The sequence below is a fragment of the Littorina saxatilis genome, linkage group LG7 (genome assembly GCF_037325665.1).
Source record: "Littorina saxatilis isolate snail1 linkage group LG7, US_GU_Lsax_2.0, whole genome shotgun sequence".
Classification (NCBI taxonomy): Eukaryota; Metazoa; Mollusca; class Gastropoda; order Littorinimorpha; family Littorinidae; genus Littorina; species Littorina saxatilis.
The window spans coordinates 31,203,233-31,220,461 of record NC_090251.1 but is presented as its reverse complement, the minus strand read 5'-3'; the positions used below and the strand labels follow the sequence as shown (position 1 = coordinate 31,220,461).

Sequence of the window (17,229 nt, the reverse complement as noted above, 5' to 3'; positions counted from 1 at the left end):
TCTCTTTCTCTCTATTTCTCTCTCCCTCTCTCTCACACACACACACACACTCGCGCGAGCACATACATACGCACACATAATTATACACACACATACACACATGTAGATACACTCACACACAGGGACAGAGGCAGACACAGACACATACAGACACACACACACACAGACACTGACAAACACACGCACACACACACACACACACACACACACACATACTGCGCGCACACACACATGTACACACGCACTTACACACGCACGCACGCACACTTTCACACACACACACTGCACACTCTCTCTCTCTCTCTCCTCTCTCTCTCTCTCTCTCTCTCTCTCTCTCTCTTTCTCTCTCTCTCTCTCGTCTACATAATAATTACGTTAATGAAAAAATAATCAAAAACAGGAAAAGAGAGCAGAACAATTCCCCCATACGTGCACATAAGAGTCAGACAAACGCGTCTGCAAGGACATAAATCTATGCATCCGTCCTCCTCTCCAGAGAATCGATAGGCCCTACCAACAACAAAAGGGATGCGGGTCGTCAATAAATAAATGAATGGGGGGAAAATGGGGGGAAAATTGGTCAGACTGAATAAGACCTTTCATGATCTTTTCCGCTTTCAGAGAAACGTCTGCAACAAGAAATCCACAATTCATTTCAAGTGAACGGACGCATTCCCATTGCTCACAGATCCCCGAACCAAACGGCTCATTTGATTGGTCGTTTATTTCCCGCCGGACTTTTACTTCAGCCCTTTCTCAGTGCAGAAGTCAAACTCTCTCCAAATCAGATTACTCTTGAGTGGGTTGTCTCCCCGGAGAAACTTGACTGATTTACATGGTAGAGAATCCTTGGCGGTAAAGTGAACACTATCTAGAGTGTGTTTCTTGAACAGTGCGTAGTACTGGCGTTGAGTCAATGGAGTGTGTCTCAGTTCCGTTTAAAAGCGAAGATCGCTTGATTATGTCTAATTTCAAGTCCTGGGTCGGTATGTACGTGTTAAGACTAGAGACTTTAGCCCGGTGTAACACGAGAAAGTTAACCCCACGAGATTTTTACTCCGGAGTAAAAATTTCGTACGAAACTGTTACTCCCTTTACGAAAAAATTACTCCCCCTTTACACGAGAAAATTACTCCCCACGACAGGTGTGTTTCGAGTCAACATATCGGTCAAAAATGTTACTCCCCTGACGAATAAATAACGAATAAATTATTCCACCCTAACTCGAGCAATTGAACTGCCCACGCCAGGTGTACGAAACTTTTACTCCCTTGTCCCCTGTCAGTCCTGGTGTGGAAGGGCTGGGAGGAGGGGGAGCGCGACATTCGTTTGTGCGAAATCACATAATTATTGGCATTATCCCTTCGCCCGCATCCCAATTTCGGGTACGAAATTTTCAGTGGAAGTAAAAAAAAAAAATGGGGAGTAAAAATGTCGTAGAGGGAGTAATTTGTTCGTGCCTTGGGGAGTTCTTTTCTCGTACGAAAAGTGTACTCGGAGTAAGAATTTCGAACGAAATTTTTACTCCGGAGTAAATTTTTCGTGGAGTAAAAATTTCGTGTTACACCGGGATAAACTCTGTCCTCTAAACCCTAATTCAGCCCACTGCAAAAAAATAATTATCCCAAAACATGAGTCGAGGTTAGCCCTATCCTCGCGCTGGTCAAACTATCCTCTCGTTTTGATGCTGATAAGTCTTTTATCCCGGTGTTAGTTGAAAAACAAGAAAATTGGTTGATTAAAATCAACATAGCCGAAGCAATGTTTTCATAAAAGAAGCGGTATTGTACGGGCACATGTTGAATTTGGGTTACATGTGTTGCAGAGTATTTGAAAATCCGTAGGCATAAAAACATACAAAGAAGAGTGATAGGTCCCTGTTGTGAATATAGTCAAGTGGATTAATTGATTACTTATGTTTCACACTTGTTTTGCTGTTTCAGCAGTCCCTCTCATGAACGGACACCCTTGGGCCAGTGCAAACCTGTCCGTACATTGCAGGTGACCGGTCACGGGAGAGCCCCCTCCCCCCCCCCCCCCCATCACACACACTCAGGCACACTGACGGACTGAGTGAGTCTTTGCTACTGGTGAACGAGCTCTACTTGTACTAAAACAATAAGGTCAAACTACTACAACTTATAACTGAAAGGAAAAAAACTGTCCTGTAAAAATGACGTTAAATCAACGGTGTCAGAAAAAGAGAGATAAAAGAAATCCTCAAATTCCTGAGGATACAGGCACCCATGAAAGCAGCCACGAACATACTCACAGAGGCACACATGCTTGTGCAGATACTTTGCAAAAATATGAATTGAAAACCTGCATATGTGGTAATTTCTTTTTGTGTGTGTGGCTTTATTGAATACTTCAGGCAGTGACTTTTCCCTGTCCAGTTTTCTCTTTCGTCTCTCTTACCCCTCGCTTACCCACCCCACCCCCTTACCCTCCACTCCCTTTACCCAGCCCCGACAGCACACATTTGTAATCTGCAAGGCAGAGTACACATTTTCTAAAAGGAAGACTACTCCTCTTCAATTATATCCAGAGATCTTCCAGCTGTCTCCACCATAAGCCAAGTGGTCGAGTCTTATACCCCCTTTCCACACAACCGTTCTAGGTCCCGTTCCCGTACCGACCAAGGAACGGTGCGGGCACGGGAGGGATCGGGACAGAACCGCAATAAACGTAACTGATCGTTAACGGAACTGCTTTGACCGGTAGGGTCGGTAGGGACGGCTGAGTTTGGGCTGCACTGTTCAAATTTTTAGCCGTTCCCCTCCCGATCAGAATGAACGGTAATGGAACCTCAACCCATCGGTAACGGAACGCTTGGATCGTTAAAGGAACTTAAAACAACGGTAACGCAACAGTAGCGCTCTCACACACTGAGTTAATTGTCATACCCGCATTCCACACATCCGTTCTAGGTCCCGTTCCCTTACCAACCAAGGACGGCTGCCACTATGGTCAGACGCTGCTGAAAGATGCCAAAAAACGGCCGTTTGCGCAGCGTTCCATTGTTGTGGCAGCAGTCCTTGGTTGGTACGGGAACGGGACAAAGAACGGTTGTGTGGAATGGGGGTATAACTTTTGACACCGACAAACTGAAGAATGAACAGATCTATGAGGTAACCGTCTCAATGGTCCAAGCTCAGGAAACAAAGAGTATATTATGGGCTGGGGCGATTGTAGCTTCCCTTCTCCTTGTCCGATAGACAAGGACAATACATAGTAGAGCATAGTGCAATTTCATGTTGGCATCTTCTCCACTGAAAGCTATAACCCAAAGACTGAAGACCAAAGTGCTTTACCCCACTTCTGACCCGAATCACCCCCCTCCTGCTAGGTACACGTGCACCCAAGTTAACCTCTGCGTTGACCTGTGTGCCAGGAGTCGGATGAGAGAGAGAGAGAGAGAGAGAGAGAGAGAGAGAGAGAGAGAGAGAGAGAGAGAGAGAGAGCGAGAGCGAGAGAGAGAGACACACACACATAGACAGAGACAGACATAGAAAGACAGAAGCGGAGAGACTCAGAGGGAGACACAGACAAAGACATACATACAGAGAGAGAGAGAGAGAGAGAGAGAGAGAGAGAGAGAGAGAGAGAGAGAGAGAGAGAGAGAGAGAGAGAGAGACAGACAGACAGAGAGAGAGAGAGAGGAAGAGAGAGAGAGAACTAGAATTGAATTGAATTGAACTTTATTTAACTATGATTAAGATTTAAGGCTACAAGAGAGAGAGAGAGAGAGAGAGAGAGAGAGAGAGAGAGAGAGAGAGAGAGAGAGAGAGAGAGAGAGAGAGAGAGAGAGAGAGAGAGAGAAACCTGTAACTGATCTCGTGAGAACGGTAACAAAACGAGACATGTCACCTATCCGAATGCATTCCAATAGATGACCGCTCCTGCGGAGGTATTGGACAGACAGAAAGGAGGAGCGGGCGGTGAGGAATGACATCTTGAGATCTAAGGCCGAAAAAAAGTCTGTTTACGGTAACATAGGCAAAAAAAATAGGGTCGGTAGGTCGGGATTTTTTTTCTCCCCAAAAAACATATTTTTAAGTTATTTTGCCAAAAAACAAAGACTTTTTTTTTCTCCCCAAATGCCAAAAAAAGTCTGGGGTCGCGCGAAAAAATAGGGTCGGTCGGGATACCGTAAACAGACTATTTTTTGGAGGGGGCATAAACACAGACTATTTTTTTTGCCTATGTTACCGTAAACCAGGGACCTATTAATATAGGTCTATGCGTAAACAGACTTTTTTTTCGGCCTTAGATCTCAAGATGTCATTCCTCACCGCCCGCTCCTCCTTTCTGTCTGTCCCATACCTCCGCTCCAATCCTCCGAAAATATTTTGAAAGGAACTGGTGTGGAATGTTTATTTTCTCCAAACATCAATTAACACAAAGTTCTGCTATTTAGGGGAAAAAAGAAAAATGGTAGCCAGGTGCGTGGCTGACACAAAAGTTTACCCGGCGGCTCTTATTATTTTGAGAAAAAAAGTCTTCTGAATTGCTTCGCTTAGTACAGTTCTGCTAAACTGATCAACTGATAAACCTTGAGATCAATTAATTCACCCTCCTCATTTTTCTCACCCACCCCTATACATCTTCGCATAAGCAGATACTTAGCCATGACTTCTGTAATCATATACCTTCTCCTTCCTCCCTGTCATCGCCACCCCCCTCCCCCCTGCCTTCCCACCCTCTGTCTTTCTCTTTCTCTTTTCCTATCCAACAGTCTCACTCCCTGCCTTCTAAATTGTAACCCTCCACTAAAAATTCAGTCCTTTTCCGCACTTCTTCCGCTGTCCCATAGATTTACTGTTTATTCTCACTCAATGCACTGTAGGGTGTGAGATCATATTAAATACGCCTGATATCGATATCGACTATAATGCCATTTATTCTCAACGCCAACTTGTTTTTAATGCACAACTGCGTTCATACACGCTGACATCAAACTTTTTCTTCTAGACAATCATTCCTGTCCCTTTGGGCTTTCATAATTCATACATCTCTGCAGATTTTTAACGACACATTCTCATTTATTGTGTGCGCATTTTTCATTTCCTCCTTACATGTTATGCACAGTTTCACCGAGCGTAAACAACCCGATGTATTTCGTTCACGTTTTTTCCCATCTATTTTCCTTTCACATTGGTGACATCTACGCAGTTGAATTATATTCCCACTTACTTTATGCAGTCTTGTCTTTATTTCTTCTGTCTTACTCCTCATCCATCTCTTTTATCGCAATTGCCCTCACTGTCTATACGATCTTAGTTTACACCGCACACACCGTCATCATCATCATAATCATCATCATCAGCGTTATCATCATCATCATCATCATCATCATCATCATCATCATCATCATCATCATCATCATCGTCGTCGTCGTCGTTGTTATCATCATCTCATCATCGTCATCATCATCATCGCCATCATCATCACCGCCGCCACCATCCTCGCGATCGCTTCACCAACCCGAACCAAAGAGAAGCAACTCATGCACTCTTTGCTCTTCACAGACGAAGCACACGTTTGAAATAAACCAAATAAACCATACCAGAACACTCGCGAACACAAGCGATGGAGATATTCACGTTATCCTTGCACTTACTTATGAACACTGCTACTGCTGCCCATGTCGATTTGTCCAGGAATGCAACTGTGACTCCGATGACACTGTTGTTTGTTGTGGTGACTCCGTTTGCCCGGTTGATGGAGGTGATGACCGTGAGGAGATAACTTCACAGACTCCGCTGCGGCCACGGCACGAGTCCTTGACACCGAATGCACACCAGCGTCGCTACAACTGCGCTGAGAACGAAGTCCCGGAAGGTGAAGGTCTTTGGAACAGCCGCGGATCGCCGGTAGGGGTCGCTGCGAGTCCTCTGACGTTCTTCTCGTGAGGTGGTCCGATATTGTGTGGGAGCTGGTGGTGCGTCCAGGCCCCGAAGAGACTGAGGCGTCTCCTCCCCCTCCTCCCATCCCTCCCCCTCCCTGGCTCTGTTTCTGAACACTGCCTGAGCCTCCGTTCTGAGCGCTCATGGCTTGAGCAGCGGCTGCATCAAGATCTGTGACGATGCAACTCTGGTAGGAGTTCTTCACGAAACACTGGCCTGTTCCGCGCTGAAACCCTTCACCGGGATCACAAGCACTCTCACCAACGGAACGATGTGACGACGAGTTAGCTACCACGCTGACGTTATTCCCCGCGTTCTTGGCGTCATCTGATTGCGTCACGTGTATCGTGACGTCATGCACCCGCGAATCACTGGTATGGTCGTGACCTCCAATTCGCCCAAGCTTACTCGTTGGATGTTCTTGCGTAGAAGGGAGCGAAGGAGAAAGATTGTCTTCTGCTAATGTATCCACTCTGCTGCTCGCAGAAGAAGAGGAGTTTCTGTCCTGAATGGTATTCACAGAAATACAAGCGGCGTTGCAAGAAGGAAGAGAATCTTTCCGTACGAGCGACACGCTTTCGTCTACGTCACTCACTATGACGTCATCCAATGCTTCACTGGATATACCAGCGCTCAGCGGGTAGAGAATGGCGTCCTCGTAGTCGGGTGGAGGTAACGCTGAAACAGAAAAGTTGTGAGAGTAAATAATATGTCATGATAACACTGTCGCCTGCAGCCGTGTTCAAAACGGTTGTCTGTTCTTCCCAATAACATTTTGTCGTGCATCATACTGATAGTTGTGTTTGATTCTCTGTTCGTCAAATACAATTCAGCACACAAGGTATAGGTGTTTTTGTTTTAGATGACAATCCGAATTATTTTAAAAACGAAAAGTACCTGTACAACATTGTGCCAATTGAAAAAGAGAGTTTGTTTTTGAAACGAACGCGATTCCTGTCCTCAGTAAATCAATCAATCAATCAATCAATATGAGGCTTATATCGCGCGTATTCCGTGGGTACAGTTCTAAGCGCAGGGATTTTAATTTTTAATTTTTAAATTTTTATGCAATTTATATCGCGCACATATTCAAGGCGCAGGGATTTATTTATGCCGTGTGAGATGGAATTTTCTTTACGCAATACATCACGCATTCACATCGGCCAGCAGATCGCAGCCATTTCGGCGCATATCCTACTTTTCACGGCCTATTATTCCAAGTCACACGGGTATTTTGGTGGACATTTTTATCTATGCCTATACAATTTTGCCAGGAAAGACCCTTTTGTCAATCGTGGGATCTTTAACGTGCACACCCCAATGTAGTGTACACGAAGGGACCTCGGTTTTTCGTCTCATCCGAAAGACAAGTAAATATCTGGACGTAACACAATGTATACCCTTGCATTATCTTTACAAAATACCCTTGCGTTATCTTTACAAATCCCGATTTTTCAATAAAGCAACTATTTTTGCTGTCTCTTTGTCTGACTGCCCCTGTGTGGGTGAGTGTGTGTGTGTGTGTGTGTGTGTGTGTGTGTGTGTGTGTGTGTGTGTGTGTGTGTGTGTGTGTGTGTGTGTGTGTGTGTGTGTGTGCGTGCGTGTTGCGTGTGTGCGTCTCTCTCTCTATCTCTCTCTCTCTCTCTTCTCTCTCTCTCTCTCTCTCTCTCTCTCTCTCTCTCTCTCTCTCTCTCTCTCTCTCTCTCTCTCTCTCTTTCTCTCCTGAGTATGTCATTTCAGTGTCACCAGACAACATATTTATGGCGATTAAATGTTTCGATCGTAAAATCAAACGTAACTCAATGTATACCCTAGCATTATCTTTACAAAATAAAATCAAAATAAGAGTATTGAGACTGAAAAAAATCATACTTCAACATTGATGGCATAATAATACTGAGACTTCTTTCTACTCGCACAGTTTAGAGTCTTTTCTCTGTCGCATACCGAAAGAAAGAAATAAACACGGCATTAATTTCCACAAATACAAACGCTACCAACAGCTACCATTTGATGAGAATTCATAAGACACAAGACTGCTATAGTTATGTAACAGCAAAACATGACACTTTTCAACGGCACTTCAGCAATATTACTTAATTCATCAACGCAAAGCCTCTCGGAGTGTTCACAATCAAAATAATCTTGACTTACCGCTCACCTACCGCTTCCATGCTGCGCGAGTCAAACTATGACAGAAGTTACAAGAAAACAACCGTCGAAAGTTGGTCAATAACACGACACAGGGCGTGTTTTTTCCCTATACGTTTCCTGCTCCTGTTTTTTGAAATGCCACTGTTCTGCGTGCACGTTCGGGAAGAAGGCAACAGACTCTGAGCTAATAAAGTGTACAGCGGAGTTAGCCCTATTGTAAGGCCCGGCGCTCATCTATGTAATTTCAGCAGGACAGACGATGCACTGCAGATTATTACAGCCCGCTACACGCTGCCGGAAAAAAACACAGGCCAAGTACTCGTCATAATCCCTACCGCGGCATCAATAATATGCAGTGCGTCGTCGGCTGTGCCGCTGACTCTGCGCAGGTATAACTTGGCCCTCAGGCAGTTTTGCACCAGGCGCGCGTTGGCGTTTTCGGAGTGAAGGACGTATGCTCTTCAGCGAAAAAAATGCACTCGGCTGGCTCAGTTTTTTTGTTTTCTTTTCTTTCTCTCTTTATTTCTTTTCCTCTGTCTCTTTTTCTCCATCTCTCTCGCTCTCACGACGTGGACAGTGTATACCTACCATCACTCAAACGAGCGCGTACTGATGCATGTACGCACTACATACACGCATGGCGAGAGAGAGAGAGAGAGAGAGAGAGAGAGAGAGAGACAGACAGACAGACAGACAGACAGACAGACAGACAGACAGACAGACAGACAGACAGAGACACAGAGAGAGACAGACAGACACACAGACAGACAGACTTGAATAAATGAAAAACGGGAGCGCGCACGAACAGATGGAAGCGATGTCAATGAATAAAAGTTGGCCACATAATGGCTACTTCTAATGATACCATCTGGTACAACGCCAACGAATTGCTCATCATATTGCAGAATATAACTGTTAACCCAGCGTCACGCACGTTGCACCGTACTTCTCAAATGAAGTTCAGCTATTCACACTGTGAGCAGTTTTGATAACGATAACAAGTCCTATTATAATTATGCTCCCATCCATACACACACAGAGCAGTATCGTGCATGCTAATTGCTTTATTATTGACATGTAGTCCTCTGATATAAAGTTTATTCACACATTTTTTGGACAGTATTGTGCATTAATTGTGTATGATTATAATCCTCTCAAATATATATATCATTCGAATCCACCGAATAATTGTAAAATGTATAAACGTTCAGCAATACACACACACGGTTAGCAGTAATGAGTAGAATAACAGTCGTGTCATATATATACTATCACCCTGAAGAAGCTCCCCGTGGGGGCGAAAATTTGGATCATCATCAATAAACATATTCCATATTCATCACAAAAACTTTTGAGGAGATTGTTTTTAAATATTTGCCTATATAGGCTTGTCCGTTGACACCGGCAATATGCAGTGTTTTGCGTGACTGTAGTCTTCAACATGTTTGCCGGATCAGAGAACACTTTCTCATTTCAAGCAGAACACATTTTTCTATTTACAGTGATTCAAAAAAGTGTGTATGCTTAGTCAAGTTGAAGCAACATTAATTCAAAGATGAGTCACAGCATTAATGTCCGTTGTGTATCTTGCTTGTCCACTCTGATGGCCGGTAAAAAAAATCGAAGTTCTTTTGAATGTTTCGTTTTGTCCAAAATTGAACAAACTTAAACTTTACCATTCTTTTTGTTTTTACATAGAGTCAAGTGGTGACTAAAATGTTTTAACGTAGACCGGGAATCGAGACGAAAGTGGTGGTTTATGTGTGTGTTTGTATCTGTGTTTGTGTATAAGTAGAGCGATTCTAAGAAAACTACTGGACCCATCTTCATGAAACCTAGATGATACCCTCAGACCTTTTTTTCATCTTTTCGATGATTGTCTTTGATGACGTCATATCCGGTTGTAGTTTTTAAAGTTGAAGTGGCACTGTCACGACCTCATTTTCCAACCAAATTGATTGCAATTTTGGTCAAGAAGTCTTACTCAGTGCGGACTATGGTATGGCGTTTGAGCTTGGAAGCTTAAAAATTAATTAATTAATTAATTGCTTATTTAAGTTGTCATTTAAATCGAATTTCCAATAACAGATCTAAAACTGATTGCATTCTATTCCTGATCTTCTTTTGAATTTAGAAAGGAATAAATATGTTATGTTTACTATTAAAATGTGCTCAGAATTAAAGAACATCGTTTTGAGCAAGCTTCGCCGAGACGAGCCCAATCCGTGTCCGTCGTCTGGTTTGGGCTAGCAAAGCCTTGCTTCTTGTAGTCTTGGTGATGAAAGGTTTTCAGTGTTGATGTTTTAGTTTCAGGTCGACAAATAGACTAAATGTGTTATCATATAATTATTAATCCGTTCACGCGACTTACTTTATTCTTCATTCAGCAAAAAGTTTCTGTTTTGCTCAGCCGTTGTTTTTTTCTCCCTATAAAAACAAGTTGACGCGGAAGGATGCCCTTATTCCACACAAACAACTGGACAGATCTGTGGTGTTTTACATGATCTTTGACGTAAACAGGAAGGTATAGCTATAAGGAACATGAAGACAGAACATCAGTTTTGATGAAAATCTAGAAACAGAAATCCCTTGTCGGTGTGTGTGGCTTTAGACTGGCTGCCTTTTGCCCTCGTACCCAAGTGCCTTCTTACAGAAAAGGTGGAACGCCTGTTCCATTTGCATGTAAATGTTTGTTTTTCCTCCTCAGACTTTCCCTCGGGCCGTTTGTTCGCTTTTAGATTATTGCGCAAACCGAACCAAACATTCTGAGGCTGCCAAGGCAGTTACTTTTTTGCACTGCAGTTGTGATGGATTTATTAGTGATGTTAACGCGATTATGAAGCATAGTTTGTGCTTTGCGAGTCAGTTGTCTTGACCTACTTTCTTTCGCGATGAGAACTTAGACACATTTAGTGCTCCATAGCCTGAAACTGACTAGACGCAGTTAACACAAGTGTTTTTATCCGTTGCCAAAATATAGCTCGCATTTTAAATCTAAAAGTATAATTTTATAAACATTTGCTTACACAAAGCAACACATGTAGAATAAAAATTGTAATTGGAGCCAAATGTTATTTTGAAAGACTGCTTGGATTTACTTTCACTTTATTTCCCGTTGTTGTTGTTGTTTTTGGGTTTTTTTGTGTGTTTTTTTGTAAAGGGGACTGCACAATGCCGTGGCCTGAGGATAAGATGAGAAGTAAACTTTACTTTCATACTTACCAACGCGACATACATCCAATTATCTCTGTAGAAAACGAGAAGATGTCGACAGTCCTTGCTACAACTTAAGTACTATTTTGAGTAATTCTCCAGCCCGAGAAGAAATAGCCACACACGCTCGATCCAAGCACAACTATAAAGAATCGCGTTCTCAGATATTGGTCTGCGACAGTTTAGCTATAGGTCGCGCTCTCTTCGAAGAAAAGAAACCGACTGCAGTATCTGATCCGAAACTATCTCAGCAATTCCCATCAAACACTCCCCTAGTACGAAGATGCCTGGGGAATCTTCGCAAAACTCACCTCGGTGAATAAATCCAAAGCCCGAAGAGACATCACTGTGTTCGATCTGCTAGAAATACAGTGTAGTGTAGTGATGTACAGTTATAGTCAGACTATTTCTTCTGTGAGGCCTCAAGGCTAGATCAAAACAGATACCACTGGATGAGCTGGGTGTTTTTTTTCTCGTAGTACACTTACAGATTCTTCCCTAGCAGAAACATAATTATAGATCCGTCCAGGGTTTTTTTTTTTTTTTTTTTCTTTTTCTGAGAAGAGAGCATCTTTCAGCTGAGAAAGCCAGCATCCAGTATCACGAGGCAAGCCCTGAAGTGGAATCCACAAGGGAAAAGGAAGAGAGGCCGGCCGCGCAACAGCTGGAGACGAGACACTGAAGCAGAGATCAACAGGCAGGGGAAGACCTGGAGCCAGATCGAAAGGGCAGCCCAGGACCGTGTCGGATGGAGAATTGTCGTCGATGGCCTATGCTCCCCCGGGGGTTCATAATGGCCTAAGTAAGTAAGTAAGTAATGCACGCACCCAAAATGTAGACTCTCGTTACTTTCTGTTCTCAGTGGGAAATTGTGGTTGAATTAATTACATATATACTATAGCTGAGTTTGTTTGTTCGTTCATGGGCTGAAACTCCCACGGCTTTTACGTGTATGACCGTTTTTACCCCGCCATTTAGGCAGCCATACGCCGCTTTCGGAGGAAGCATGCTGGGTATTTTCGTGTTTCTATAACCCACCGAACTCTGACATGGATTACAGGATCTTTTTCGTGCGCACTTGGTCTTGTGCGTGCGTGTATACACGGTGGGTGTTCGGACACCGAGGAGAGTCTGCACACAAAGTTGACTGAGAAATAAATCTCTCGCCGAACGTGGGGACGAACTCACGCTGACAGCGGCCAACTGGATACAAATCCAGCGCGCTACCGACTGAGCTACATCCCCGCCACTATAGCTGAGTGAAACCAACGTCAATCTGCTAAATAAATTGAGCACAACAACAACAGAGCTTTCTGTAGGCCTTCACTAAAAGCAGTCAAGCTCCAACGGAACCGCCCTTCTAAGATCTTCAAAAGTCTGTACAAATCGAGTTTTAAAATGGAGCGAAGCTTAAAATGGGGGTTGCTGTAGTTATCGTTGTTGTTGTTCTTGTTTTCATTTGTTTAAATATCATGCATTTACAATATTGTCCGCCACATTACTCGTTTGTTTCTAAGAGCACATTTATAAGTTTATCTTGTTGTGCTCCCTTAATTACAACTTTAAATTACGGCTTTGTATTTATGCAACTGAATAAAACTGTTTAAACCAAAATGGGGGTACATTAACAGATTTTTAGAACTGGAAGTCTAAGAGAACAGGATCTTTATAGGAAATGAGGCTTAAATTGGGGGGGGGGGGGTGTCTTGAAAAGGGGTTTCCACTGTATTGGTTTTCATATTCGTCCTTTTGGAAACATGCTTTTATTCCCGGTAAAAGTATGGACGGATCTACAGTAAATTGACCGCACAAGGAGGAAGGTATAAATCCAGACTAAGCTTACTTCTTCTGCAACGCCTCAAGGCAAGATCAAAATAGACATACCGCTTCGTGAATTTGTATCTTAGTTAACCCCTAATCAGTCCAAATCTGCTAGCATATTGCTAATTTAATCCGAATAAAACCGCCCTAGTGTCATTTCGAGGCGAATTGCAACGGATTCGTGTCGAACGAAATTTAACTTTTTTCTGGGCTAACTTGTATTGTCTGGTATTTCACCTGTTAAATCTTTAAGAACAAACAACAACACAAAGAAACTGGCTGAGTATTTTGTGTTCGAGTCGGGTTCCACGCTACAGATATGGTTTCACTTAGCATTTGATGTTTTGTCTTGTTATGAATTTTTGCTGTGTGTGACAGACCCACGGTGACCGGTTTTCCGAGCGTTAATATTCCAAAAATAAAAGGACAAAAAGCGAAAAAAAGATAAGAAACAAAGAAAGAAAAAAAAAACAAGAAAAAAAACAGAAAAAAAAGTTCTGACTACCTTGCGTGACAGAGCGACGTTTTTTTGTCTGATCATAAACACACACACACACACACACACACACACACACACACACACACACACACACACACACACACGCATACACACACACACACACACACACACACACACACACACACCTCCCCTCCTCCACGCTCATATGCAACTTCCGCTGTTCAAGTTACCTTCATTGCAGCAAACAATACTTCCCAGGAGTGCACCGAACCTTATTGCTGTCAGATCCGGACTTGGGAAAAAATATATCTACACTACTCGTCAAAAACGGGGTCACTCTTGCTTATTTTGATTTTGTGTGTATTTTAATGTCTGCAAATTTACTTTTGCGAATTTGATTTGGGGGGGTATCCTAGGTCTCGGCCGGTACACTGCATAAACACTAAGTAATGAAAAATGAAACGCTTTATTTCATACGGTAGGGAAATAAATTACCTTTCTGGCAATATACTTGGTTTTGATATATCTGGCCGCATCGCAAAGAACGACAGCTAAATGTATGTGTTTAGTTTTTGATGACGAGTAGTGTAGAACAACACCAAGATCTCATCACCTCCTCAGTTTGGAGGCTTGTTCGAGGCAAAGAGAACTGGTGTCGTGAGAAGGCCATGACTATTCATAAGCGCGAGTACGTAAGGGCCCAGTGCATTGTCTTCCTTCCAGTCTAAGCATTCGTGCCAACATGGACATTGCATTCGGTATCGCAGATCTGCCCAAGCTGTCTGTACGGGGTATACGAGCATATGCTTTCACTTTGACACATACCAAAACTAAGCAGCCTGGTTTCTTCCTGTGCAAGAGGGGAAATTCATTAAAGCAGCTTGATATGAAATGAGGTGTTAGGTACTAACTCATTTCAGCCAGGGTATAGACTTTTTGTATGTGTGTTATCTTTAATAAGGAGAATCTGTTCCCATGAAAAAAAATGAGAAAAAAAATAACAACAACAAAAATTGTTTATCATACTAATCATTTAAAAAATATAAAAATAAATAAAAGCCTGGGCGGTTCTGTTTTGATGAACACGATGGTTTACAAAGAAAGCATCTTAGGTTGTAGCACTCAAAACACAGAATACGTACACACGAATTAAATGATCTTCTCTTCCTTTCTCTTCTTTCGTTCGGCTTCTCTTGCTGTCGACTTTTACAGAATATTGTTCGAATATCTAGCAAGTCTGTCTCGTCAGTACGTACCACAAGAGCTTGTACCAAAGCGCCGGTCGATTATTATTTATTCCTTCATCCTTACTGTATCCTTACTATTACTACTTTGATACAAGCTCCTGTGGTCAGTACCATGACCCTGAAGCAGTTTATTACTCACCGCCACATAGAATATTCACAGCTCACTGCCCTCATCTCCAGCCAATCTCCCCTGCTCTGTGTGGTGTGGATCACACGCGACCCATGTCATGAGAGGATAATACCCAACTCATCATTACTTTGTCTTCTGAAAAGACTCACGCTTGAAGTGGCAGTGTAATTATCCCCGGAGACTAGCTTTTCACAGCGAAGAAAGAGACACGCAATAATCTCATTCTCCGCTGGTAATTCCAGAAATAGTACCAGGGAAGAGATGTTCCATTGAAGCTAAACAACGAAGCTAATTTTTCTGACCTGGGGTGGACTGAAAATACCCGTGAAAGGATAACGTTACACGATTACACCATTTTCCTTGCTTCAGAGTGGCCGAAACTGCTTTATAATTATAATACTGCATGAATTTTTCTCAAATAGAGTTGGCCGAAACCGCTCATTTAAAGACATACAATATCGATTTATAAAATTTGAAAAATATAACCCACCTAGACGTCTCTTTTTGACCCTCTCTTTCGAAGTGAAATATCTGACGCCAAAAGCCAAACAAGGTTCAAAACGACGTCTTGACGTGAATGATGGCTTCTCCTAAAATGATGTTTTTTTCTTCTGCATGATTTTAGTCACTGCACCATTGTTCTTTACCTTAGGCTTGCTGAAATATCTCGTGTTATAATACTGCATGATTTTCCTTGTTTCCGGTTGGCCGAAACTGCGTCATATTATTAACTTATTCCCCCCTCTGCTTCTTTACCTCTGTAAACTTGTAGAGCTAGTTATTTTTCGATAATGACCCAGCAACCAAACAAATAACGAGCCAGCAACAGCCTGAATCCTCGATAGTGCGATGGGTTGAGAAGCTGTTCTGTTTCGGTACTACTTTTGCGACTGAAAAGTTCCGAACGCTCTATACGTACGAAGTATACATCTCTGGAGCAAACAATAGGCTACAAACATACCGCATTTAAATTAACAACTACAGGCCTGAACACATGAATCTCCATATAAAATCCATGAGTTCGGTTGTTTTCTGAATCTAGATCTGCCGTGCACAACCCGTTCATCACAAGCAAATTCCCAAGGCAAGTAACTCATACTCTGGCGACAAGAGTAGTTCCCCTTCTTTTAACGCAGTTTCTTCGACAACACTGACTGCAATCCGACGGTCAGTTTTCAACAATATTTCATTTTATAAACAGATCACACGCAACCAAATGCACACATCTCATCAATTTAAACAACATAAAGCGGTTTCATACACTATTTTCCCCAGAAAACTGAACTTCATACAGTAATTAACGTTGGAACACGGGTGCAAAAGTTCGTCTGCTAGTCCCATTTGACGAAAGAACATTTACTAAGCGATACTAAAACATAAACAGAACACACAATATCTGCCTTTACCGCCACAGCAGAATAACAGCATATCTGTGTACTTGATTTTAGTCCAAAACAGGGAAACTGAAAAGAAGTGTTAACAAAATGGAATGATTTGCACGGAACTATACAACCGCGCATTAATCGATCGCCTGCGCAGATTGACTGGTTGAGTGATTCGGATTCGATCAAACTTTCGCACAAAAACTCCTGGTTTTTTGGAATAACTGAAGAAAGGAGGAATAAAGAGGTTACACACCTCGTCTCAGTGATTATTAAAAATAATGGTCTCAGTTCGCGGTCATGAAAAAGCTCGCTGAAGCTCGCATTTTTCATGATCCGCTAACTTCGACCATTATTTTTAATAATCACTGAGACTCGGCATGTAACCTCTACAACATTTCATGATTTTTCTTGCTCCAAGCTGGCCGAAACTGTTTGTTTAATAACACTACATGGTTTTTCTTGCTTCAGACTAGCCGAAACTGCCTGTTTTATAACACTACATAAGTGTCCTTAATTCAGGTTGGCCGAAACTGCATATTTTATAACACTACATAAGTGTCCTTAATTCAGGTTGTCCGAAACTGCCTGTATTTTAACACTGCATAAGTGTCTTTTATTCAGGTTGGCCGAAACTGCCTGTATTATAACACTGCATACATAAGTGTCCTTAATTCAGGTTGGCCGAAACTGCCTGTGTTCATAACACTGCCTAAGTGTCCTTTATTCAGGTTGGCCGAAACTGCCTGTATTGTAACACTGCCTAAGTGTCCTTAATTCAGGTTGGCCGAAACTGCCTGTATTGTAACACTGCCTAAGTGTCCTTAATTCAGGTTGGCCGAAACTGCCTGTATTGTAACACTGCCTAAGTGTCCTTTATTCAGGTTGGCCGAAACTGCCTGTATTGTAACAC

General features: G+C 42.6%; 1 protein-coding gene across 1 annotated transcript in view; it reads right to left on the bottom strand.

Moving 5' to 3' along the window:
- LOC138971188 (uncharacterized) overlaps positions 1–17,229 on the bottom strand; it is a 59,948-nt gene that overhangs the window by 10,359 nt on the left and 32,360 nt on the right. The window contains exon 2 of the mRNA XM_070343838.1: positions 5,624–6,587. Within this exon, the coding sequence (XP_070199939.1) occupies positions 5,624–6,587 (964 nt within the window). The remainder of the gene's footprint in view (positions 1–5,623; positions 6,588–17,229) is intronic.